General features: G+C 36.1%; 9 protein-coding genes across 9 annotated transcripts; 4 read left to right on the top strand and 5 right to left on the bottom strand.

Annotated features, from left to right (window-relative positions):
* Positions 1-268: 268 nt before the first annotated feature.
* Positions 269-2147, bottom strand: RO3G_06637 (uncharacterized protein; the record flags this gene model as incomplete). The annotated part of the gene is made up of 3 exons (XM_067661227.1): positions 269-274; positions 429-503; positions 564-2147. 3 exons carry the CDS (start codon positions 2145-2147, stop codon positions 269-271), a joined length of 1665 nt encoding a protein of 554 aa, XP_067517328.1.
* A 619-nt stretch (positions 2148-2766) lies between these two features.
* RO3G_06636 (glutamate-5-semialdehyde dehydrogenase) lies at positions 2767-4255 on the top strand (the record flags this gene model as incomplete). The annotated part of the gene is made up of 3 exons (XM_067661226.1): positions 2767-2928; positions 2995-3494; positions 3562-4255. 3 exons carry the CDS (start codon positions 2767-2769, stop codon positions 4253-4255), a joined length of 1356 nt encoding a protein of 451 aa, XP_067517327.1.
* A 327-nt stretch (positions 4256-4582) lies between these two features.
* Positions 4583-8023, bottom strand: RO3G_06635 (uncharacterized protein; the record flags this gene model as incomplete). The annotated part of the gene is made up of 4 exons (XM_067661225.1): positions 4583-4619; positions 4676-5640; positions 5702-7769; positions 7821-8023. The coding sequence occupies 4 exons, from the start codon at positions 8021-8023 to the stop codon at positions 4583-4585; spliced, it is 3273 nt and encodes a 1090-aa protein (XP_067517326.1).
* A 1906-nt stretch (positions 8024-9929) lies between these two features.
* On the top strand, positions 9930-10188 carry RO3G_06634 (uncharacterized protein; the record flags this gene model as incomplete). Its single annotated transcript, XM_067661224.1, has 2 exons — positions 9930-10046; positions 10090-10188. 2 exons carry the CDS (start codon positions 9930-9932, stop codon positions 10186-10188), a joined length of 216 nt encoding a protein of 71 aa, XP_067517325.1.
* A 340-nt stretch (positions 10189-10528) lies between these two features.
* Positions 10529-10846, bottom strand: RO3G_06633 (uncharacterized protein; the record flags this gene model as incomplete). Its single annotated transcript, XM_067661223.1, has 2 exons — positions 10529-10745; positions 10791-10846. The coding sequence occupies 2 exons, from the start codon at positions 10844-10846 to the stop codon at positions 10529-10531; spliced, it is 273 nt and encodes a 90-aa protein (XP_067517324.1).
* A 391-nt stretch (positions 10847-11237) lies between these two features.
* RO3G_06632 (uncharacterized protein) lies at positions 11238-12645 on the top strand (the record flags this gene model as incomplete). The annotated part of the gene is made up of 6 exons (XM_067661222.1): positions 11238-11274; positions 11328-12023; positions 12065-12106; positions 12152-12283; positions 12327-12373; positions 12445-12645. The coding sequence occupies 6 exons, from the start codon at positions 11238-11240 to the stop codon at positions 12643-12645; spliced, it is 1155 nt and encodes a 384-aa protein (XP_067517323.1).
* Positions 12646-13335: 690 nt separating this feature from the next.
* On the top strand, positions 13336-19346 carry RO3G_06631 (uncharacterized protein; the record flags this gene model as incomplete). Its single annotated transcript, XM_067661221.1, has 13 exons — positions 13336-13599; positions 13655-13852; positions 13898-14163; positions 14216-14513; positions 14569-15829; positions 15888-16510; positions 16566-17174; positions 17235-17473; positions 17532-18074; positions 18144-18847; positions 18903-19032; positions 19088-19237; positions 19340-19346. 13 exons carry the CDS (start codon positions 13336-13338, stop codon positions 19344-19346), a joined length of 5292 nt encoding a protein of 1763 aa, XP_067517322.1.
* Positions 19347-21359: 2013 nt separating this feature from the next.
* Positions 21360-22179, bottom strand: RO3G_06630 (uncharacterized protein; the record flags this gene model as incomplete). The annotated part of the gene is made up of 3 exons (XM_067661220.1): positions 21360-21740; positions 21902-22002; positions 22062-22179. 3 exons carry the CDS (start codon positions 22177-22179, stop codon positions 21360-21362), a joined length of 600 nt encoding a protein of 199 aa, XP_067517321.1.
* A 2305-nt stretch (positions 22180-24484) lies between these two features.
* RO3G_06629 (uncharacterized protein) lies at positions 24485-24757 on the bottom strand (the record flags this gene model as incomplete). The annotated part of the gene is made up of 1 exon (XM_067661219.1): positions 24485-24757. One exon carries the CDS (start codon positions 24755-24757, stop codon positions 24485-24487), a length of 273 nt encoding a protein of 90 aa, XP_067517320.1.
* Between the last annotated feature and the right edge of the window lie 1574 nt (positions 24758-26331).

Raw genomic sequence — 26331 nt, 5'->3', positions numbered from 1 at the left:
AAAAAAAAAAAAAAAAAAATAGGTACACCTTTTTAGACAAGTAGCGGCATTACATAATTATGTAATTTGTCATGTACTGATTTGCTAATACTAACAACCAATTTTATGGTATAATTTATGCTCTTTTATATGATTGTATATGCGCATAATTCAACATCAAATTATAAAAAGGAAAATAATAATAGTTTTATTTTATTATCATTAGTACACTAACTAGATACTTAAAGTGAAAGTAATCCATTATGGGTCATATCTGGTAGTGTAGTAATTAGCCCTATTGATGCATCTTCTTCTTCTTCTTTTTCTTCTTCATCTTTTTCTTCTTCATCTTCTTCTTCTTCCACTCTATTTACTTTGGCCTTTGGGGCGATGGCTTGTTTCCTTGATGAAGCTTGTTTCCTTGATGAATTAAGCCATCTAGGTCTTACTTCAAATACGACTATTTTTCCTTGTAACATGTGTGCTGTAATATGACAGTGGACTGCCCATACACCAGGGTTATCCTATGTTCAAAAAATATCAGTAATGCTAAAAAAAAAAAACAGTAATAGAAATAAACTCACAGTAAAAATTCTAACTTTTGTCCAACCACAAGGAATAGCGCCATCTTCTGGAACAGGATATTGCATTGAGACATCTTTTAATAAAGGGTTCTCGTACGTTCTGATATTCTTATGCTCTTCATGATTATAATCACCACTTCCTTCAGCTAACAGATAATGAGAATAACCATGTGTGTGCCAAGGATGTGCAACGCAGATACCAGCGGCAATTTTCATGTTTTGAAAGACTATGTCTACAATTTCACCTGTGAGCATAGGATAGGTTTGATGCTTGACCGAGAAGCCATCGAGAGGACTGAGTTTACCAACATCTGGGTCCTTTCTAATTTGATCCAAGAGAGACATGGTATCAGTACCCCATTCTTGATGGACACGACCATTGTTTTTGAATCGTGTGGTGTTGTCTGGCATTCTGACCTGAAGCATAGAGAGCTTGATTGTACGTGTAGGAGGAGATGATAAAATATGAGGTGGGGGTGGAAAAGCCGGCTTCAAATTACGCAAGACCCAGCCATGAACATCAGTATTTCTAAAAGGAGGAAGTGAAGTTGGATTTTGTCGTATTCTGGTCCTGACAAAAGAATGGTGATCTGTATCATCAGGGACATAGCGAATGTAACCATAACCGTTAGGTGTGTATCCGGTTGCCGCTGGGTTTATCCACGCAAAGTGGGTAGTAATAGGGAAAGTGGTGCCAGGTGTAAAGTTGCCGGTTCGAATTAAAACAGAACTTCTTTGTCCAGGTACAAGCTCAAGATGATTGATCGGGTAGGGCTTGACGTACTCTCCATCAATTTCTGTCAAAGTCATGCCATGACCTGGGATGTTGATACTAAGCATACGGAACGTGAGGCCTCCAATAAATCGTAAACGATAGATTTTGTTGGGCTTGACATCAAGAATTGTAAATCCAGCGCAGTTTTTATCAACAGAAGCATCATTATAAACAGATTTTCCGTTGAGAAGTAAACTATCTGGACCAGTGTCGCCAGCAAAATTAGGTGAAAGATAATAATCTCCTCTGTCATACATTGATTGATGCCACCATTCAGTATATTGAAGAATATGTTCACCGTGATATCCATAAGGACCATCGCGAATCAGTGTGTTGTCCACTATCTCACTTTCTGCCTTTAGGAGTGCCTCTTCGCTTTCATAGACAATGAAAGGACCTTGAACAGTATCGTCTTCAACACTAACGTGAGCATGGTACAGGAAGCTGCCTACTTGGTGTCTGACTTGGAACTGATGAAAAAATTTGGCACCAGGAGCAATGGGGATTTGAGTAATACCAGCGACACCATCTGCATGATTTGTTCCCATTTGAAGAATACCATGGAAATGAATACTTGTAGTGACATTATTTTCACCGCTGTTTTTGACCACGACTTGGACAATATCATCCTTGACAACGCGAATGGTAGGACTTGGAAATTGGCCGTTTACAGTAACCACCGCATAGGATTCACTGTAACAATCAGGATTCAGTAAAGACCTTTGGATAGTGAATTCAAATCTTCTTGTTTTAGCCAAGGCACAGTGAATGATACTAATCAAGAGTAGAGCTCTTAACAATGTCCACATGAATGAAAATGAAATTAAAAAAGATGAATATAAAAAAAAAAAGAGAGAAAGGATAGTAGTGGATCTTTATATAGAAAAAAAGAAAAAGAAAATCAATTTCAGTGGAAGACAAGTAACAAGTACCTCCTATAAATAAACTTGAAAAATAATATCTTGTAGTATTCACGTTTAAACTTATTTTTCATGTTATCTGCAGACAGGCACAATATTAAAAAGGCAAGATTTAATCTCAAAGGCTGTGATTATAAATAAGGAAGTAATTAATTTCAAGCATTGATCATCTTGTTGTACAGCATTTTGAACACTTGTTATTGCATAAAGGGATATCACACATTCTTGACAACAAAGCAAATATAATCAATACAGTTTGAATTTCAAAATCTGGTCATCCATCTGCCAAATATCAATCTTCATTTGCTAAAGTATTCATGACATTTCATTATAATCTTATCTACACTCCTGCCCCCTTTATTTTTCCTTTTTTTAAGGTTGTGTTCATAGTATTTCATATAAAGTGCAAATGCATATCGGTCATTTAATCATTGTGACTCCTTTCAAAGATCCTCACTTAAAAAAAAAAAAGAGCAGAAAAATAAGAACACGCCCCTTTTATAAAATAATGCCAAATTCCATAGTAAACATTGCTCGTTCTGCCAGACTTGCTTCTGTCAGTCTTCAATCAGTTTCAAATGAACAAAAGAATGAAGCGCTCTTACGTATAAAACAAGTTTTAAATGAGCGTAGACAAGAAATATTTGAAGCAAATGAAAAAGATAAACAAGTAAAAATTTCCTAAGCTTCCTATACATCTCCTAAAAAATATGTGTACATATAACTTTAAATCTAGATTGCAAAGGGGTTAGTGGAGTCCGGAAAGCTCTCAGAGTCTCTTTTTAAGCGTCTTGATGTCTGTCAAGGAGACAAGTTTGATACTATCTTATCTGGTGTAAGCGACATTACTCAACTCCCTGATCCCACCAAAAAGATAACTATGGCCACCAAGTTGGATGAAGGACTGGAACTTTACAGGATATCTGTACCTGTTGGCGTTCTCCTGACTATTTTTGAGGCTCGTCCGGAGGTAGTGGTTAATATTTCTTGTTTGGCCCTCAAATCGGGAAATGCTGTCATTTTAAAGGGTGGTAAGGAAGCAACTCACACAAATGCTGCATTGGCTCGCGTGATTCAGGATGCCCTGGCTAGTTTGCCTGTGATCCCCAAAGAGGCTGTTCAAATTGTGGAAACGCGTGAAGATATCAGTGCACTGTTGGATTTGGATCGTTATATTGATCTGGTCGTTCCTCGAGGTAGTAACAGTCTAGTGAAATATATTCAAAATAATACAAGGTATGATAGGGCTTCATAATTCATAAATAATAATTAAAAACTTAATTTATTCTCTTTTTTCTATTAGAATTCCTGTACTTGGCCATGCAGACGGTATCTGCTCCGTCTATGTGGATAAAGAGGCAGATATTACCAAAGCTGTAAAACTCGTTGTCGACTCCAAAACCAATTACACTGCAGCTTGTAATTCTGCAGAAACTTTATTGATTCATGAGTCATTATTGGCATCTGGTGCATTTATTAAAATTGCAGAAGCCCTTTTGCAGGCCGGTGTTACGCTTAAATGTGAAAAGCGAGTCCGTGAGGTGTTGCTTCAATCCAGTGTTGCTGACAAAGCTGAAAAGATTGAAGAGGCTGTCGATCAAGACTTTGATACAGAATTTTTGGATTTAGTCATGGCGATAAGGGCTGTAGATCATGTAGAGGCTGCAGTAGTACACATCAATGACCATGGATCAAAGCACACGGATGCTATCATCACTGAAAATAGGGACACTGCAGACTACTTCATGACTCGTGTTGATGCTGCTGGTTGTTATTGGAATGCTAGCACTCGATTCGCTGATGGATTCCGCTATGGTTTCGGTGCTGAGGTGGGTGTGAGTACAAACAAGACTCATGCTCGTGGCCCTGTGGGCTTGGAAGGGTTGGTTATTTACAAATACAAGCTTTTGGGTCAAGGCGACATTGTAGGTGATTACGGATCTGGTAAAAAGCAATATAAACATGAAACAATCTCTCCTTCCCAGTACTCTTTGTAAATTACATTAAAAATATATATATTACAACATGTACATTTGAAACAAGATTGAAAGATGAATTTTCACTATCTTTATCTGAGGAAATCAGGTCTAGTTCAATTATTATTTTTAGCCAAAGGAACCAGGCTTTTGTATGGACAAGTTTATTTCGTTTCTATAATTATAATGAGGTATACACACAAATAGGGGGAATGAAGGAAAAGGAAATCATGGTTTTATCAATGTAGTTTGCTCTTCATCAAACAACATATCCCATTGTTCAGCAGGTACAAGCGATCCAAATAACTTTGTCATATTATCTCCCAACTATACAGTTTTTTAGTTTTTTTAGTTTGTTTGATCATCTTTTGTCTCCTTACCTTGTCTAATTCACGAATGACGTCTTCCATCAAAGTAACATAAGCATAGTAAAATATGTACACATTGTCCTTTTCTAACAATTTCTTGGATCGTGCAATGGGTGCCTTTTTGAGTTGAGAAAGCAATTGCTCCCATGCCTTTTTCGCAGGAGGGAAATAAGGAGGCATAGGTGTCTTGAGACGAAGGGCAGAGGCCAAGAGGTAAAAATAAAGTAGCACATTTCCAGTCATCTCGCGACGCTCATGAGAAACTGGCGCCATGAAATCATGCTGAACTTGGTCATGCCATACATCTTTGGACATCACGCTTCGCATCGACAAGAATCGATCAACAATATTTTGACAAGAGAGTAGCATTGTACGGTACGTGTCGATCGGAAAGGGGCCTTTCAGTCGAGGTTCGTTGGGAGTCTGCGCTAGCAAATCTTGCAGTTGGATCAAGGTCCGTTGCAAGCCTAGCTCGAGGTCCATAAAGGATTGTGTAGCAAGCTTTTGTTGGGCTTCGTAGGTCAAAAGTTGTGTTTCTGATGGATTAGGAGCCCTTTCTTCTTGTTCAGGGGCCCTGATAGGAGCATCAGAATAGAGCGAGATTAATTTTTGGTAAAGCCAAGCAAGTCGCAATAAAAAGTCTGAGAGACCCTTTCGAAGTTCAACGCGTGCCTCATATGGCCAAACATAAGCAGTCGCAACAAGACCAAATACAACGCCTACCAGAATAGCAAAACATCGCTGATTGGCCAGTCGCCAAACCTCTACATCGTTTGTGTCTCGATCGTTGTATTTGTTGAGCATCACCAAGTTGTATGCCAGTAAAGTGAATTGTCCAAATTTTCCATGCTTGTTGGTCAAGATCATCCAAAAGTTGGGAATCGAGAACAACCAGGTAAGGATAGGTAAAACATACATATTTCCAGGGAACAACATGTAAAAGATCATTGCACTATAACAGCCTAATATGGTGGAAAAGATACGATAGACAGCAACCAGGTTTGTTCCTCCTACCGTAGGCGTCATGACAACCATAAGCTATTTTTTTTTATTTCATTAGAACCTCAACTTTTTTTTACCAAATAATGCCTATACTTACCGTAATAAGAGCCCATTCCATACGGTATTCTCGATACCAATCTTGTGTAGACTCTAAAAACGCTGGGGTAGCCAATAGAATGGTTGCAATGGTTGCTTTGATTGCATATCTCATTTTTTGTAACTTGAACAATGAAAATGTCATCCAGACTTGAATAAAGAACTTGCGCCATTTCGTCTTGGGCTTTGGTGTGTGAAGCGTGTTGAATGTGTTACTTTCATTAGGTGTAAAGGGGATAACATAGTGATTATTGCCCTGAGGACGCTTGACAAAGGGCTTTTTGATACACATCCAAATCCAAGAGAACAAACCAACGTTTTTCTTTTTAGCTTCGTTTAATTTTTTAACAGCATCGACCAACGAAATTAGTTCTTTGGCAAACTCAGTCATGTTGAATACAAAGAAATAAACAAGAAATACGTCTTCACCAAGAATGGTGCCTACAGCTTCCTCTTCGGTGCTTTTGTTTTTCCTCATATGCTGGAGCCGAATTCGATAGAGCTTTTGGATGGCGTTCTTTTGAGATGTTTCAAAGAGAGTAATGGCCTTTTGAAGATTTGTCTTCAGCAAGCCCAAGGAAGGGGATGCAGAATGAGTTGAACGGGGTTTGGTATCTGAGGTAGCAAAGCTTGATTGTAAGTGATAGATGGTTTGCTTACAAGTATAAGCAAGTGACTTGAGTGGAGGTCGAATGGTCTGGATGAAATCAACCAGTAAAGCGCTTCTGCTCGACTCATTCTTTTCTTCTTCTACTTGTATCTTGGATGTCGAAGGTCTTTCTTCAAGGAACTGGTTCAGTACATCAGCCGTCATCAGGCTTCTTTGTCGGCGCATTTCTTCCTGAAGCTTTCTTCGTCGATAGCCCGGCCTGACGTTCCAATTGACATCGGCCAAGTTATCAGTAGAGGCCAATTTGGTCTTTGGAGGCATTTCTTTTAGCTTTCTCTTACTCCGGGTCATTTCTTTGTAATGCTGTGTCGTCTCACTTCCCATGATCTCAAATTGTATGCCACAGCTACTTCGAAGGCCGCCCATATGCTGAGCCAATCGCTGCATACTCTTGACGACCTGATCGTATTCTTCTGTTTTTCCTCTCACTTCACTATTCCAAAACGTTTCCAGTTTGGCTTCCTTGAGCGATTTTTGCAATGCGGTAAAGCTAGCCTGATGGGATTGAATGGCGGCTTGCAAGGTCCTGTTTGCCTTGAATTCCGGTAAATCATCATCCAACAAGAAGGTCTTGGTGAGCAACTTGAGCAAGACACGGTAAGAAGCTAGGGCAGCATCGACATCCTTCTTCAGCTTTTTGGCTGCGGATGAGGGCCAGAAGATGACACAGCAGGCGACAGTGATGAGAGTACCTGTGGCCACGGCCGATGTGATTTGCTCAATGCGAGAGGTATCAAAATCGCCTCGGTTGACAGAGCCTTCACGTACAACGATAATGAAGATGGTAATGAAGCATAAAGAAGAAGCCGTGGCCACCGGAGGTTTGTTCCAGTGGGCCTTCAAGAAAGAAACAATAAAGGTAGAGCCTGCGAGCCAAAAGAACAGGGAAATGCAGTGAGCTACTAGATACTGATCTTGATCAACAAAATAATCTGTCGTTAGCATTGATCCCAAGCAAACAGAAACCGCAAAGAGAACATAACCCCAGCCGTACGTTGCGGCTTCTACCATGCCGCCTAAGGATTTGGCTGGATTGAAGAACACGGTGGCAGTGGCTACCAAGTGACTCGATGTACGATTGTTACCAATGAGTTTATTAAGTGTCGGTATGAATGTGAACAGGGAGCCTAGAAAGTAAGCAAAGCTGCATTTCAGGACGAGACGTTGACTTGGTGTCAGCTGTAATCGAGCATGGATCTTTTTCCAGAGTTTCACAAATCGATTCTCTTTGTCTTCTTGTTGTATGACGTGATGTACCTTGTGTGATTTCTTATGTCCTCCAACAGGGAAAAAGGGTTCATCTGAATCACTTTCGTCCGTGGAGGTCGAAGAAGAAGAGGGTGTTTTTGTACCATATCTTTCCTGATATGATTTCAGTAATGGCGTACGATCGTCTGGACTTGAAAAAAGTAACGTTTGAATAAAGTGAACAAAAAGTATTGTCACTTACCTTGGCTCTTCATTTTCTGGTGACACGTCAGGTAGAGTAGATAATGAAACTGTTCGTTTTTGAGTTGTACCATCATCCAAAATAACTTCAATTTCACTCCTGGCTGAAGGCGAAGCTTTTGATAAATCAAATATGTCTTCAAGGTAAGGTGTGTCAAGCGATTGCGTTCTTTCCAAAAAAAGTGATTGAGGTGAAGCAGACATAAGCACACCGGGATCAGAAAGTGGTGATCCCGCAATGGAGTCTGTTATTGCATTATGTGGTCTCCTTTTTGGAGAATGAATGTCAACCATACAACGTTGAAAGCTTTTCTTTCTGTTGTCAAGCAAAAAAAAAAAAAAAAAAAAAAAAAAAAAGGATGAATTTGTTTCAAATTTTTTTAATAAACGAAAAAGATGCGATTTCCTTTTAAAGTATATGATGTCATGATTCATGTTATCGGATTGACTTGTCAATATTTTAGCTTCTCACTTTATTTTAGATTTCTCACTTTCCCATCTTAGATTTCTTATTGATCCCTTTGATATCTTTCTTGTCCATTTTTCAGAAATGCTTGTCTTTTTTTTAGTTGCTTATTGTATGTCAGTGAACGTAAACAATATATGCTTGATGTTATTCCGATGATGGTATCAAAGGGAAGTGTGGAAGCTGAGAAAGACAAGGAAAAAAAAAAAGATACACTCTATAATTAGACACAAATGAATATAACCTCATTTTCCATGTGGTGTCAAAATGCCATTGAGATTTAAAAGTCCAATAGAAAAAAAATATACAGCATTAATCCGAATAGTTGAATGGTAATATGAGAAATATCAGCAAGATTCTGATCATTCTCTTTTAAAACATAGATTGTAATAGAATTCTTGTACATGAACCTAAAAATACTTAATATCGTATTTAATTATTAAATACCTGCTATTCGCATAAGTTTGTGCAAGGAGTCAAAACACTAGAAATCCATTTTTACATTTCGAGTCTACCAAATCAATTGTTTTAAGTGGCAGGAGTATCCCTCAAATGAAGTGATCTAAATTCTATAAAAAAAAAATACAAATCCCTATAGGAGTTTTTCATACTGAATATGACCATAGATACACTCTTGGCTGCTTTTGAAAATGGTATTTCTTTTCTCTTGGTAAGTTGAAAGTATCTCAAAATAAAATTAGCGCATATTTATTGATAGATTTTGAGCATAAAAAGCAAATGTAAACATACTGTTCGATGACTATTTTTTTCATCTTGTCATTAGGGCTGCAAAACTGTTTATACTTTCTGTTTTTCTACTGATATAAAGGTATATTCTGCAGTAAATTACATAAAAACCTACCAGAGTTTATTTGATCTTGGAAAATCTAGTTAAAGGTATAGACTCTATCTGACTAACTCCAAAGTAGGGTTATGAAAGAAACAAAAGATGGATGTATCGTGTTTTGTTTTGGTGCCTTGCAAAACTAGCCAATAAGATATAAATGGGTATAAGAGAAAATGAGACAAGATAAATGGTGAATAGTAAAGGATAAGGAGTACATTATATCAATTCAATATGATGTCATTAGAGGAAAAAGAGGGTATAAGGAATGTTAGGAGCCATGAGAGAGCATTTATCATTCTTCATGTTTATTTTACTGTTTCTTTAGCTGTCCGCGAATACACCAGACAGGGGGAGGGGGAAAGGATTAGTTTTGAATGAAGATATATTGATTAATATACAAAGAATTGATTATTTGCTTATAAATTGGCATAAATAATGAGAACAGGTAACACTCATTTGAAACAAAGAAGACTTGTAAAAAATAGGTTCTGTTGCTGATCTTTAGATCACTTGTCTGCATTAATATCAAAACTTTGAAGTCAACTTTTCAGCAGCAGGTATCTTTGACTCATCATTTTGAAAGATCAACAAGTGATTGAATATTTTTTAATTTTATATTCAATTCTAAAGAAGAACAAGAGAGTATCAAAGTAAAAAGACAATCTTGAAATAGTGTAAATGAGTCAATATTATTTATATCGTTTGTTGTATTGGACACATTTGGAAAAAAAAAAATAGAAGACGGGACGTATTCGGTGATTGAAAATGATTGCCTTTCTTTTTTTTTTTTTCTTTTAATGTCAAGAGATTATAAAAGTGTTTGTGAAGAACTGGATGCTTTGACTGTTTCTTATCTTTCAATTCTAGAAGAATACAGAGAACAATGGAAAGAGAGTTCGAGGGAGCTTGAAGAGGTAAGAAAAGAAGAAGAAGAAGAGGTTATTAAAAAATAAAAAGGGATTCTTGGAATTAGCTCATGCTAAATATACGATGGGAACCAAGGTCATTTCACAATATTCTTATGATACACGTATGAAGGCTAATTTAGAAGTGTAAGTAAAGTCAAGGTTTATTGATTGTCAATTTATATTTTTAATAGAGAAATAGATGATTTAAACAGAATAAATATAAAGAAAGATGAAAAGATGAAAAGAAAAGAAGGATTAAGACAACGCAAGATGAAGAAAGAAGAAGAAGAAGAGAAGAAGAAAGAAAGAAAGAGAGATCCTATTTATTGGTTTGGATTATTCGTGTCACCTTCACTTTATAAAAGTCAAGATAAATTCAAAAAGAGTATAGAAAGTTTAATTGAACAAGTGAATAAGATGAAGAGATTAGAAGAGATTGAAAAGAGATATAAAGAGCTGATAAAAGAGAAAGTGAAGCATTAAATTTATTATTTGGTATAAAAAGATGTTTGTTCAAGACGCATATTTTCAAATGTTTCAGAATCAACCAAATGAAGTTTAGTGCTCGTCTTGTTTACAGTTGGACTATCAATTTCAGCATGAACAAGTGCTTGTACATCAGGTATCTCATCACCCAATACACCCCAATTAGCTATACCAGCACCCATCTTCTTTAAACCATAACGTGCTTCTGTTTGACCATTTCTTTAAAAAGGTTAAGTAAGCAGTCAATCCTATCTTCTTATTTACCTAGCAACATGTCTTTCATGACGATGATAGAATGTGTTATCTTTACTACGTGACATTTTTAATTGAAAAAAGAAAGAGTGAAAAAGAAAGACGTGTGTATTTATAGTTTTAAAAGTCGGATGATAGAAAGGAGTAGGGTCATGTGAGGTCAAGAGGGTAAGAGAACCTATCAAAATTCACTTTATTTGACACCATTTTTTATTTTCATGCAAAATTTATATTATTACAAGGGGAGACTGGATTAATGCGTTTGATAATAACTACCCACGTTCATTAGACAGCATGCTTGTACAACTAAAAGTCAGCTGATGAAGTTTGTTTGAAATAAGCTGTTGTTTTTTTTATTTATTATTTCAACCTATGCCCTGTTCCTTCATTTATTGGCTGTAAAAGAAAAAAAAAAGGAAAATATTTTTCATCTTTTTTTATTTTAGATCCAATTCAATAATGAAAGACATTCACGTTCTTTTTCGTGTTCCTGAAGGTTTTTTTTTTTTTGATTCTTTTTCAATCAACCATAATTCACCAATTATTTAGGATTGGAGTTTATTGCAGTCAAAGACATTAAAGATTCAATTGTGGATTCAACGATCGTTCGAGATCCAACTTTTAGTTGGGATAATAAGACAGGACATGTTCACTTGTTTTGTTCAGTAAAGGATATTAAAGACTTTAAAAGTCATATTCAATCGATTAAACTATTGAGTGTGTACAGTGTGATGTTGATAGCTTCAGAAGCTATTATTCCTACTTTTGTCTTTAAAGAAACAGATTCAACCTGTCAGTTTATATCTAAAGTAACAACAGAAGGCGACTGGGAGAGTTTGATTGACGAAGACAGTTCAAAGACATTTAGAGCCACTTTCAAAAAGGGTTCTATAAAACATCAGGTACCAAGTCAAGAAATAGCTGGATATATTGGTGCTGCCTTTGGAGATCGATACAGTCACTGGAAGGTGAAGATGACTGAATTTGATTATGAGATTATGTCTGTTTGGTTTCATTCTTCTGATGATACGTTATTGAATCGTTTATCTGCAAAAGAAAGTAGCATCATCTTGCTCGTTGGATTAAATATTCCAATCAAAGATCAAAAACATAGAAACAGAGTCTTCTTTGGTCCCACCAGTCTGAATCCTTCTATTGCTTATTGTCTGACCATGTTGGCTGATCCTCAACCGGGTCAAATCATATTTGACATCTGCTGTGGAACTGGCACTATTCCAATCGAAGGTATAATCACTTAATAGACATCAGTCATTCATTTCTTTTAGGGGCATCAAAATATCCAAATACGTTTTGGCTTGGAGGAGAAAGTAAAGAGAGATAAAAATCAACTACTTTCTAATTTCACTTTATAGTCAAATCAAAGACTCTAACAGAAAAGGCCCGTGGTAACTTGTCTCATACAAATTTAGATAATGCAGAACTTTTGCTTAGTGACAGTAGAAAATTATGCTTTCGTGATGGTATTGTGGATACGATCATCTCAGGTAATCTATCATTCATATCAATCCTTTATTCACACAATTATAGATTGGCCTTGGGGATTAAGAGAAAATAGTTTTCAGCAAATTCAAGGGGTAAATCATTTAAACCTAATCCTTTTTTTTTTTTTTTTTTTTTTTTTTTTTTCCCTAATTTCTTCTATTAGCTTTATCCTAAATTTATAAAACAAATGTATAGAATATTGAAAAATGAAGGAAAAGCTTATATTGTCACTCAAGGTCAAAAATTAATGAATACAGTATTAAGATACGATTGGTGTAAAAAGCAGTGGTTGGTAAATGATATCATTCCTATTGGCATCGGTGGATATGAAGTCTATCTTTACATTTTATCAAAAAGAACATGATTTTTTTAAAACTGAGAAAAAAAAAAAAGAAAAGGGATGACGAAAAAAAAAAATATTTTCCTTTTTTTTCTTAAATAAATAATTATACGTGTTTTCACGTAAGATAATCAAGATGACTTGTTTGTTATATTTATTCTTTCTTTTGTAGTAATGGCTAATAATCTGGCAACAGACTCACTTTTACTTGGCAAATCATTATTTGAAAGAGGATACAATTGCCTAACAACCTTAGAAGATGCCATGCAGGCCATGGAGAACGTAGGCATACAAGAAGAATCTGTATCAAGAGCTTTAGCTTTGATTATTCGCACACATTCTATGCCTCAACTAGCATCTAAAGAAGAACAGACTTGGAACATTGAGAATTTTGTCAAGGCTGTATTGAAAAAGGTAACATTAAATAAAATATGCTTACTGATTGTCTAATCTTGCTCAAAAAAAAAAAAAAAAAAGAATTCAAATTTGAATTGGAATACAGTGTTGGCTAAGTTAGACCAAGCAGAATTTATGGTGTTTGACCCTATCGGTTTCAAATTACTTGTTTTATCCTGGAAATGCTATAAAAAGGTAGATAATATTACAATCTTGACCCTGTTCTAATCTCCAAAAAAAAAGGATGAGCCTTTCCCTGTTTCAATCTTTTTTCAACCCTGGGTACACATTAGAGCTCAGCTTAGTGTTTTATATCATATGGTCTATGCACCTACTGATCTATTAGATTTGAATGAAACAATGACAAGAAAAGTAATCCCAGAAGAACTTGTGTCTGCTTTACCTGTCAGTATGCGTCAAGGCGCTTCTCAACTTGCCTTACAACAATTGAATTGCTTAGATTTAATAGATACCATCATTAGCTTGGTTGGTACAGCAGCCACAGATGATATAAAGGTCTTGATGGATAGATTGGCTATTCAAGCTCCTGAATTACTTATGATTGGTTTGGCTCAAATACAGGTAAATGAATAGATTTAGAGGAAAGAATGCTATCGATTCTCATCCTGTTTTATAGCCTATAAAGAATGAATTACATCGTGCATTACTTCCTAAACTTTTAAACATCTTTTTGATCGGTCATGTTAATTCTCCACTCGTCATTCGATCTCTTTGGCATGTTCAATCCAATTTACTCTTAGAAGGGTTTTTTGAAATGTATAAAAAGGATCCCACTTCAATCTCTCGTATATTTGATATTTCTCAAGAAGCAAAAGTAAGAAACAAAAACCAAACGTTTAAAATGACTAACACACCTTAGATTGTTGTCAATGTCTTGAAAGTCGATTTGCCTTTCTTTACCCTCGATTTAGCATCTCTCGCTGCTCGAAGACAAAACTTGAACTTAGAGAAATGGTTAACAGATAAATTAAGTAAGGATGGCTATACGTTTTATGGAGCCTGTGTGGATTTCTTGGAGAAAAAATGTGCCATCGAAATGGCTCGTCAGTCAAGAGCAAATGTGATTCCAACACTTCAGTTATCTGTAGATGTCATACGTGTCTTCTTTAGAGTATTAACAGACAGGTTTGTTGTATAATTTGCAAAGAGAACAATCTTTGACATGTTTAAATTCTAGACAACTATCTCCTGCTGAAACTGCCAAACTTGCAAAATTAAGCCAACTGTATTCTCAACTCTATCCTCAACTGAATGACAATCGAGCCTCAGCAGAAAAGAAACCTGCCGGTCAAGAGGCAAGTGGTGAAAACGAAAAGAATTATCCTGATGAAGTGGAAGAGATGGTGCGTTTGTACTTTGAAAGACTCTATACAAAGGATATCACTGCTGCTCGATTTGCTTCTGTCTTGAAGGCATGCCGTTCATCCAATGATCCAAGGCAAGCAAGTTTCTTTGCTTGTGCAACTCATACTTTGGTAAGATGTCGCCTGTTTCATTATGTTCCTTTTATGTTTCTAATTCAAAAAATAGTTGGATGAATCTCGTTTCTTTAGTCAGTATCCAGATAATGAATTGTTAGCTACAGGAGAATTGCTTGGTATGCTTATCGATCAACATCTCATTTCTTATGCTCAGTTGCGTGTCACTCTCAAACTTATCCTTGACGCTCTCAAGCAACATGTGGGTTCTAAAATGTTTAACTTTGGTATTCAGGCCTTGACTCAATTCCGAGGTCGGTTAAATGAGTGGCCGCAGTACACTTTACTCTTGTCAAAAATCGAAGGTTTAAGAGGATATCCAGTCATTGTCGAAAGTATTGCAACCACCTTGAAACAATTGGCTCAGAAGGATCCTGAAGGAAAGATGATGGCTCTTTCTTCAGCAGCCCTTGAGACTGCCGAGAACAGTACCGACAAGTCTATGGAAACAACACCTGTTAATGTGACTACCCTCTTGCAAAGCTCCTCAAAGCAATCCTATGAGGATCCTCCAGAGAAGGTCCAAGAGAGAGTCTCTTTCTTGATCAACAATTTATCTGTGGGCAATTTAAAGAGTAAGGCTAGCGAGTTGAAGCAATTGCTGCGGGAGCCTCATTTTGGATGGTTTAGCCACTATTTAGTTGTTCGTCGTGTAAGCATTGAACCCAATAACCATGAACTGTACTCTTCACTTTTGGATGAGCTCGATCTTCAAGGCCTGAATGACGCTATTGTAGAAGAGACGTATGCAAACATCAACTTGCTCGTTCATTCTGAAAATACAGTGCACTCCTCTTCTGATAAGAATCTCTTGAAGAATTTGGGGACCTGGTTGGGTAGATTGACGATTGCTAAAAACAAACCTATCCGACACAAGGACCTTTCATTTAAGGACTTGCTCGTCTCTGGTTATGAAAAAAATCAACTAATGGTTGCCATTCCCTTGGTTTGCAAAGTATTACAACATGCTGCGCACAGCAAGATCTTCAAACCACCCAACCCTTGGCTTATGAGTAGTTTGAAGCTGTTGGCAGAACTTTACTGGACAGAAGGATTAAAGCTGACGATGAAGTTTGAAATTGAATTATTGTACAAAGCTTTAGGACTTGACCTGAATGAGATTGAACCATCTTCTGTTTTAGAAAAGCATAGTCCTCGAGAGGCTAGTGCTCCGGAAATTGCAACCGAAAAAGCAGCAAATGCAAGCACTATCTCTTTACCTAGTAATTTGCCAAAGAATACTCCTGCTGGCTTAGAAGAACAGCAACAAACACCTTCTGTTCCCCCTATGAATGGCGGTACAGCCCTTCCAAGTAAGCAGAAAGCGATTTTTTATATGATAAATACTAACTCATCATTATTCTCGCACAGATACACGACTTGAAATTGATGTCACGCCCATTCTGACCAAGCTTCAGATCAACCCTGCCATTGTACAATTGATGATGCAGCATCCTGTTATCAAGACTACAATTTATACAGGCATTTCTGAAGCATTTACAGAGGTTGTACCACCCATTATCATGACCTCTGCCAACATTGCTGCCATCTCAACAAAAGAAATGGTCTTGAAGGATTTTGCTACTGAATTGGATGAGCTACGTGTACAACGTGCAGCACATGCCATGGTTCAGCCTTTGGCTGGTAGCTTGGCTGTTGTCACTTGTAAAGAGCCGTTATGTAACGGTATGATGAGTATTTTACGATTCAACTTGACAAAGAATGGACTTCCTGAACATCTTGCTGAGGAAATTGCATCGACTATTGCCAACGAAAACATTGAATTGCTCTGTGTCTACATTGATCAGCTGACCCAAGCAAAGGCATTGGAAAATGTAGATCGTCAATTGACTCCTGCTTATGCCAATCGCGCTACTTTCCGAAAGCAACCTACTCGGGCTCAATTCTTTGATGTTCTTAGTTTGAATGTGGCACCACACTCTGTCCAGTTGCCAGAATTCTTAAGACCTACCCACGGTGTTACTCCTGAACAGGTAAATTAAATAGCAGTAGAAAGAAAAAAAGAAAGACACTAAATCCTTATTTTAGTTTCGTTTGTATGAAATTTTTGATCAAAGATCGTATGCCGCAATGCAGCAACAGCAGCAGCAGCAACAGCAGCAGCAGCAGCAGCAACAACAACAGCAACAACAACAGCAGCAGCAACATATGTTTCAGCAGCAACAACGCCAATTACCACCTCAATCCATGTCTCCACTCAATCTTCATCCAGAAACGCAGTTGCCCCAACAACAAACACCACAACAATTTATGGCAGCAGCAGCAGCAGCAGCAGCTGGACCAGATTCCCCAATGGCAGCTAATAATGCCAAGTCCAATATATTAACAGCCAAATTGGAACAAATGCTGTTAGAATTAGACAGACTTATTCGTCAATGTGGGTTTACAGATGTTGCACGATTGCCGCCCAACCATGACATTTGTCTTTTGATCCGTCAAATTCCTTTATTGGTTTCTCAAAGCGCTACACCTTTGCAAACAATGATTACATTTGTTGAAAAGGTTGTGTTTATGCTGTATCAAAGTAGTACTGCATTTGCCTTGGAAGTTTATACAATTTTCCTTCAATCCTTGTTTGAAGTTTCTGGCGAAGTCACTAAAGAAACCTTGTCTTGGTTGATTTATGCTGATGATGAGGTAAGAAAAAAGGATTGGGTTGCTTGAAGACTATATATATTGATGAATATGTAAATATAGCGCAAATACAACGCACCAGCAGTAGCTATGCTTATTCGGCATGAATTGTTACCTTTGGAAGAATACGATGTACAACTTGCAAAGTTAGTAACCGCCAAAGCCGACAGCGTGATTGAATTCGCTGCTAGTCTCATGCGTATTTGTTTATTGTCACCAAATTCTGTATCTTTCTTGGAAGATCACATTTTGACTGTTTCAGCATTATTTAATCTTGTCAAGAATGAAGAGGCGCCTGCTAGGTATGAGCTTACTGAACCATATACACAAATGTTTGCTAACCCCTCCTTTTCTTCACAGCGTTACTTCTTTGATGGAAGACCTTCGAATGTCAATTGAAGCACCATATACTGATGTCAAACATGAAGGACAAGATTGCTTGGAGCTGCGTATGCTTTTAGCTGAATGGATTAGATTATGCCAGCATCCTATGGTCAGCAAAGAGATTCGTAAATCAGTGGTAGAAAAAATAATGGCACAAACAAGAGATGGCGATGAACAAATCTGCTTCTTGTTTAGACTGTACACCGAAACTTGTGTCAACCAGTACTTGGCCTCCAAGCAGGCTAGTACCATTCATCACAGACGCATGATTCATCTTATTGATTCTTACACCAGATTGGTGTCTGCTATGATTACGGAAGATCCATCATCTGATGAAAACAAGCTGAGGCTTTTGAACAACTCGTTCTCTGTCATCATCTTGATACTTTCTCATCATCATCAAAGCAAAGGAGTTCACTTTAACCAGAAGCCTTTCCTTAGATTATTCGTATCTCTTTTCAATGAAATTAGCAAAATACATATGAAATCAATTGATAATAGCGCCATGATTATTTTTAGGTAAACAAAGAAAAGAAGACAATACCACATAGATTTTCTTGATTGATTAACGCGTTTTTTTTCCTGAAGTGATGCATTGTACACATTGCAACCAAGCAATTTCCCTGGTTTTGCCTTTTCTTGGCTCCAACTCATCTCTTCTCGCTCTTTCTTACCCCAGCTACTTGTTGGCAATGATAAGAATGGATGGAAGATGGGTCAAAAGTTAGTTCAAGCATTACTCAAGTTTTTGAGTCCACTTTTAGAGAGCCAAGAGCTTTCCCGTGCCACCAAGATGTTCTATCGAGGTACTCTTCGCGTACTTGTGATCCTTTTGCACGATTTCCCTGAATTCTTGTGCCACAACTATATTGTATTTGCGCAAGCCATTCCATATTCTTGCGTTCAACTTCGCAACCTAATCCTTAGTGCCTTCCCTCGTGTGATGCATTTACCTGATCCATTCACGCCTGATCTTAAGCTTAGTCTTCTTCCAGAATGTAATGAAGATCCTGTCTATGACGATAGTTACACAGACAGTCTTGTGAATGATGACTTTAAGGCCAAGATTGATGAATTTATACAAGACAAGGGAGAGTATTCTGGATTCTATAAGGTTTTGGAAAGAGAGATTGAAATCAAGGAAGACAATCCTGGAAAAGCTTGTCGTTCTGATGTACTGAGCTTATTTGTAATCTATATTGGTGCAAAGGCCTCAAGTTTAAAGATGAATATTGGAGAAAATCCTGCTATCTTTGCTTATGAACATTTATTATCCAAACTTGAATCAGAAGGTAAGCATAAACAAAAAAAAAATAAAGATAGAGAGTTCATCTAATGCTTTTAAAGGTCGCTATACTATATTGAGTGCAATTGCCGATAATCTGCGTTACCCCAATAGCCATACCCGATTCTTTAGCTTTGCCTTATTGTACTTGTTCAACAAGCAACCAGAGTTAGTCAAAGAACAAATTACAAGGTAAGATAAAGAAAAAGCTAATTCTAGCTACGATATGTTAACATGTTGCTTTTAGAGTATTACTTGAAAGATTAATTGTAAACAGACCTCATCCATGGGGATTGTTGGCTACATTTATTGAATTAATCAAGAACCCAAACTTTTGGAAACATGATTTCATTCGTTGTTCGCCTGACATTGAAAGACTTTTTGATAATGTATCAAGGTAAAAAAAAATGCTTAATTCATTAATATGAATCGATTCTAAGATTTTTACAGATCAATCAAACAAACGGCAGTAGTTTCAAATTAAACAAAAAATGTATAGAACCTAATAATCTTTGTATTCTTTGAAATCTAAATATTTCTGCTGTTGACAATAAAGTTTATTTTTAGCATTGAAAAGAGACATGTTTTTTATTATTATTCTTTTTAAGCATCAATCTGGAGCTTTTCATTTGTACCTACTTTCAAAGGCAAGCTTTTAGTAAAATAATTCAAAGGTGACAATGCTGTGTTATGAAGTATGTTTTGTTTAGTATTGTAGGATGACGAACTACGCAATTCAACTTTTACTTTGGTAATTGTTCTGTCTATTCTACGTCAGTAGGATTATGATTTGAATACAGTTTGTTACAAAGCTTAGCGAAATGTAATAAAGCTGTATTTTCACTAGATGCTTTTCAAGCTATAAAATGATCGCCATTTTAGCCATAATCAATTGTAAACCTAATGTGTCATAGCTTGAAAGTGCTGATGAATTTTCTGTTTTATTTGAGACTCTGTCTTACTCTTCTTTCAAAGCCCCAAAGAGTTTATTTCATCTTTTCTCTTGAGAACATGTCTTTGTACATTTTAGGATAACGCAATGTGCTTCTGATGACAACTAGTCGTCCAATGGCTAAAATAATACATTTCTGTAATATTGATACAATCATAGAATTCTTTGTCGACTAGGTATGAGAATGAGAAAATTTCTAGATTTTCAATATATTTTACAGCCATCATTGTGATCACAATATAATTCATCGATTAAACGACCTTATTTCGCTGTTGTCTGTTCCAAAATTGATATCTACCCGACATAGCAAAGAAAAGGAATGGATACTACTGGCTCACAAAAGAGACTTTCTATCAGTCAAAGAAAATGTCGTATTCCGACATACTTCAAGCATGATTCATATTCAAATTACAAACAATCAAAATTAAAATAATGAATACTTTATAAAGATTCGTTACATTATTTTCTTTTAGGTCATAACTAATTCTATTCAACTTAATACAATTTGTTTTGCTGTGTTCCAAATATAATCATTGCATAGCAATCAAGCATTATTAAAGCTTAATCGTGTGAGTATAAGGCAATGTAAATTTATTAGTATGTATACCTTACCAAAATAGATTGATGAGTAAGGAGAAAGTGCTTATATTAAATCATGTGCAGATCTCCATAATAGCATGTAGCATTTCGCCATCTGCATAATGCTTAGGGCATTTCGTCAACTGCATAGTAGTAAAAGACAATTTTTATAAATTGATTTCTGATCCGACTATTGTTATTCTAAATGGAATGTACTCACATTGGTTGCTAGATTTTACAATTCTTTTGTGATTTCCCGTAAAATAAAAAGACTGTAAAATTGAAGAGACCGAAAAAGTATCTTCTATTTAGTAGTGTTGTATCTAATATTCATATCCTTTTAATAAAAATTCAATTAAATCATGGCTGCAGATTGAGGGTGAATAAAGCTTAATATGAAGATCTGTTTATGCTCATGCATGTGGACTGCTCATACTTGTCTCTTTAGTTACTCTTATTTATGTATCAATGTCTCAGGAACTATATTAAAACAAGTTGTACCAAGCTAACAAATAGAAAATAATGTAACGAATCTGCAAAGCAATCATTATTTTAATCTTTGATTGTTTGTAATTTGAATATAAATCATGTTTGAATTAGGTCGGAATACGACTTCTTTGGTGCAGTTGCTTCTTCATTAATTCAGTTACATGAGCTTCATCTTCTTCAAGTTCCTCTTTTTTTTTGCATTAAAATCCAAAAATCATCTTGTTAATTGTTTGAAGTTACTATTTAACATATGTTTTGAATATGCTTCTTGAAAACTTTTGAATAAACTTAAGCTCTGATGCTTTGTCAATTTATTTTTGGATTTTGTGCCAAAGTATTCGTGAAGTATGCAATTGAGAATAGAATAACTATATTTCCTGGACTGCTGTAATTAAGCATATATCATTACTCTGTACTTTATTGTTTTATAAATAAATTAACGATATTTGACATTTTGAATTAAAAATACATTATCTTTATACAAAGATGCTAGTAAGTTTTAGACTGGTGCGCCTTCATAATCAGGAATTTTTTCTTTAATAAGATTCTCTGTAAAGTCCCATAATTCCAATAAGTGCTCATCGGAGGCAGCAATTCCTTTGGGCGTAGAAGGGGCGCCAAGAGGCACATAGTATTGACCTTTGATATTTTTTTCCTCGATTTCAGGACTAGTGGCAAGATAAAGCTGAGTAAGAGCACCATCTTCAGCAGAAATAGAGAAGAAATCCCTGATTCTATCCATGATAGACCCAATACTGTATACATGACGAAACAACTGAGTACGTACAATACCTGGATGATTGCAGTTAGCATAAACTTTGGTCACACCTTTGCTTTCTAAACGTTTGCTAAGCTCTCTTGTGAACAAGATATTGGATATCTGTAAATATAAAAAATATGTTAGAATAATTAATTATCTTGTGTCTATTTATCAAGAACCTTTGATATTGCATAAAGAGCAACCTCATTGTACTTATCAGGGTCGTTAATGTCTTTGAGGCTAAATTCTCTATAAAGCATCCTGTGAGCAAGAGAACTCACAGTAACAATACGAGATGGAGCTGATTTCTCCAAAAGAGGTAATAAAAGCATGGTTAAATAATGATGCGCAACATGATTTGTAGCAAATTGAGTCTCAATGCCTATGAAAAATAATTTACAAAGGTAAATGATTCATGTTGTAGATATAATATTAATATACCATCTTTAGAGAGCCCAAAAGGACACATCATAATTCCTGCATTATTGATCAAGATATGGAGTTCTTGATAACGAGATTTAAACTCTTCAGCAAAAGACTTTACAGAAGCAAGTGACATCAAGTCCAGTTTTATAGAATCAATTTTTTCATTTTTAGTTTCTGCCTTAATTTCTTCAACAACCACTTTTGCTTTTTTGTCATCACGACAGGCGAGAATGCTAAAGTAATTCGCTTTCATTAATAAAGAGATATTTTAAGAATAGCAAAACATACACTGAGCATCCCTTTCTTGCCATTTCCAAGGCACACACCTTGCCAATCTTGTGTAGTAAATGAGACACATGTCAAAATAACTAAAAAAATAACAAGGTACTTACACCAGAGTTACTTCCAGTAATGATGGCAATCTTGCCAGTTAAATCAGGAATATCTTCAAATGAATAATTTCTCTTTGACCAAAAATCTCTCATTTAAGAAGAAAAGAGACCTTATTAGGAGTTTTAATTGAATAATACAAAACACTTTATTCTATTGAAACCTTACACGATTATTAAAGCTTAAGAATGTATACATTGTACTTCCCCCATCAATTAGATTTTTTTTGTTCTTTTCTGAGAACATTGGTCGGAATTTAAAAATAAATAAACTGGTCATTTTGGAGTAAGTTTGGTTAAACAAGATAGATAGTTATATGTATTTTTTGTTTCGACGCTTATAGGAAAAGTATACAGAGTACTAAAAGAAATTATGTAGATGTGATCTATAGGAATGGCTCAAATAGCCTCAATAATCCTCGAGCTAAGCGTCTCTACGTTACTAAGCTTACTTTACTTGACCTTACTTTTTACATTAGGATTGCTTCTCGTTCCTAAATCAATCTCAGTTGGTTCCACCCCGTCTCCTAATGTTATAAGGTTTTCAGCTTGAGAAAAAAAAATTGAATGAGTAATTGCTGTAGTTGAAAAGTCTTGAATTGCTGGTTTGTAATAGAATGCTTCAAATGTATTTGAGTTGGGACTCCAAACGGCACATTCTTTTATTGATTGAATAGAGCATCCTTTTTCTACTGCTTTTATACTTGAAGCTGATCATGTTGAATGTGCTTTATATATGATGGTGTCTATCCCAGGTTTTTCCATGATGAATTTAACTCAACTTGACATCGTTGAAGGGCGAATAGATGTGGCTTGTTCCGGTTTATTGATGTACGTCCCAAGAATAAAATACGATCAGTCGGTAGATTGGCTCTCAAATTGTTACTCTTTGAGATAAACAGGCATCAAAAAGATATCGGGCATAAACGAGTATCTTGCAGAAGACCAAGTTTGTAGTCTTAACTTGAGTTTTTTTTTTTTTTTTTTTTTTTTTTTTTGGTTCTTTGAAATTTATCTTAACACCTGAGAGTTGGGTTGCTTGAAACTTCGAAAGTGAAGATACTGTCCTGAAATTATAATCTTCCAACACCTGATCTTGGTCTGGCCATAGTAGCTAAATATAATACTGCGATTGTCTTCAGCTGCCAATCATACAAATTCAAACTATTTGAATCTGCCCAAGCTGATACTAAAAAATATGTCGTCTTGTTAGTGCCCCAAGTTTCCAGTTGTTGAGTTGAAGGTAATTTGACTTCTAATCTACACTTTGTTGCAAAGGCTTGAATTACAGGCTGGTTCACTAGAGGGATTTCCTCCGGCTGAAGTAACTCGAAAGGCTGATGCTATTGATGTTCTTAAAGAATTAAAGTTATTACTGCTAAGTTTACTGTTGTCGATCAAGAAATATAATGCAATTGTGCTGTTGTAGGCTGTTGGATCTATTTGAGGACCTTGTTGAGAACACCCATTTTTGCCAGTGTTTCCAACCTTATCATACGCTTTCTCTGTGCTCTTTCTTGTTGACTTTGCTATGTACGTAATGTTACCTTCATTAATTAAACCAGACTTGCATCTTTTTTTCGTTGATAATTTCCAAACGACTAGGGAAAACGTCTTGCCGGCTTCATAAACTTATCTAAATTCTTAGAGATTCCAGACCGATGCATCAAAAATGCAGGAAACTCGGCTTGAAACTCAAAGGATAATTGCTTTAAAACGTCTGCGTCATAACTGTTAAATGAACGGATCTTTGTAGTGCTCTTGCATCTATATCTCATAGTCATCAATTAAAAAAAAAATCGGCGTTAATATGAATAACAAAAAATTCAAAATTCTAGAAATATGCTTTCACTCTACACCCCTCGTGTGTTTCTGTTGTTCCCTAATCATTTTCATGCTATTGAATTCACTCGATGCAAACTAACAATTGTGGTGAGAAATTTCAATACAAAACTACGATCTAAATGAACAATTGACATGGATAAGTACAGATTTTCAGGAAAATGTTTTAAGAGAAATACAGGGCTTTTCGCAGAAACCTAAAGTTAATCATTCTTGTACTTCTTCAGGTTCAGCTCTTCCACGAAGTTGGATTTGAATACTAGACAGGTATGTGTTGATATAATTATCCTCAGGAAAGGTACTTGCTCGACAATCAATGTTTTGGAACCGGTTTTCGTCTAATTCATCAGCATCAAAATCATCATCAGAATCTTTTTCAGTATCCTCTTCATTAATTTGGACATAGTTGGCAGAATAGCCTCGTCCTATATCCTTCTCATCGTCGGCTTTCTTATTCTCCCCATTGCTAAGGTTAAACATACCAACAAGAACATAATCACCTTTTTTCTCCATCTATGTCAGCTTCTTATGTGCTGTTTGGCATCTCTAAAGTCTGAATGATCGGATGATCGGAAAGTATCCACATATTGTAGAGACACTCGAAAAACTAAAGCTATCTGGTTAATTGGCTGTGTGTTTTTTTTTTCTTTCTGCCAGAGTTATGATCAGATTTCTTAACGCTCAAACCCAGACCTCCTCCCTTTCTCCTGGAAGAGTTATGTTCTGGGTTTTTGGCTGAACCGAGATTGCTTGTATATACTGCTCATTACTTATAAAGCTATTTCTGTCGAATTTTTCATTAAGTGATTGTTAGAAAGTGTTCTTCAAGCCCAAAAAGCCCCTCCCCTCTCTCGTCTGTATTTAATATTGATCGATAATGCAAACTTGTCTATATTTGATGAGCTATTATATTGGAGCATTGTTCATGATAAGGTAATATCCTTTGAATTGTTCATGACGATTCAACACATCTAAGTTAGCAGCAATGAAACTAAAGTAATGACTGAGAACAGTTCATGTTGTCTTTTTTACATTTGGACCTCCTGTAGCTTCTTTTCTTGGGGTTCTCTTCATGGGGCACTTTGATCTTAATGTTGATGATGTCTTGTAAAGATATTGCTCCCAGGATAGTTGCAGTTGTAGCGCTTATTTTAGGTTAAACTACAACATCTTTAGTCCCTCTTACAGACTGAACTATAGTGCGACTTAAATTGGTATGAAAAGCAGACTCATCGATGAAAATACAATTACTTTGGTAATCCATCTCTGCTGCCATAAGATTAGTTACTTTTATGAGGAGCTCTTTGTGTTCCTCGCCTAAAACCTTAGAACGACCAATCTTATTTTTCTCTTCTTGCTGAACAGGACCTCTATTAGTTTGGTTTTTTATGATCGCTTCTTAATCCTTCTTAAATAAATCATAAACAGTACGTTTTAGAATGTCCAGCCCTTTTGTTGCCTGAAGAATTTTATATTACTTTTGGTAAACAAATTGAAAGAGTCTGCAGCCACTTTTCATTGCTATGTCTGCTATATTCCGCTTGTCGAGACTTCTGTCTACAACAGCCTTGACTTTGACCTCTGCCACTTTTTGTCTTCTTTCAGGAGGTTTCAATTCCAGGCACATTTCAAAGTCAGTGATGTCACCAAGGGAGGGGTTGCTCATTGTGGACATCCATTTCAACTGGTTCACTGCCATGTCCTTCTTTTTGAATAAACATAAAGCTTATTTTTCATTTCGGGAATAGTAATAAGAAGCTCTGTATTTGTGCAATAAGAATTTCAGAGACTATTCAATCTTTATTTTTATGTGTGCAAAGCAAGTTTGGTTAGTGTGTAATCTATTTCTGGAAATTGAGTATCCATTCCCAATAAGGTTACTACGAACAACAAGATTGCATAGGGAATTTGTGGTCCAAACAAAAAAGAAAATGACGGCATGTTCTCTCCTTAAGTCTTTATGCTCTAAGCCCAAATGAAACTTTTTAATTTGTTTTGTCTCGTTTTTTCTATTTTTGTCAGTAATTCACACTCCTTTTGATTATGATCCATTT

Source organism: Rhizopus delemar, genomic scaffold, assembly GCF_000149305.1.
Source record: "Rhizopus delemar RA 99-880 supercont3.4 genomic scaffold, whole genome shotgun sequence".
Taxonomy (NCBI): Eukaryota; Fungi; Mucoromycota; class Mucoromycetes; order Mucorales; family Rhizopodaceae; genus Rhizopus; species Rhizopus delemar.
Note: the sequence above shows the minus strand (reverse complement) of the source record. Positions and strands in the feature narration are given on the sequence as shown.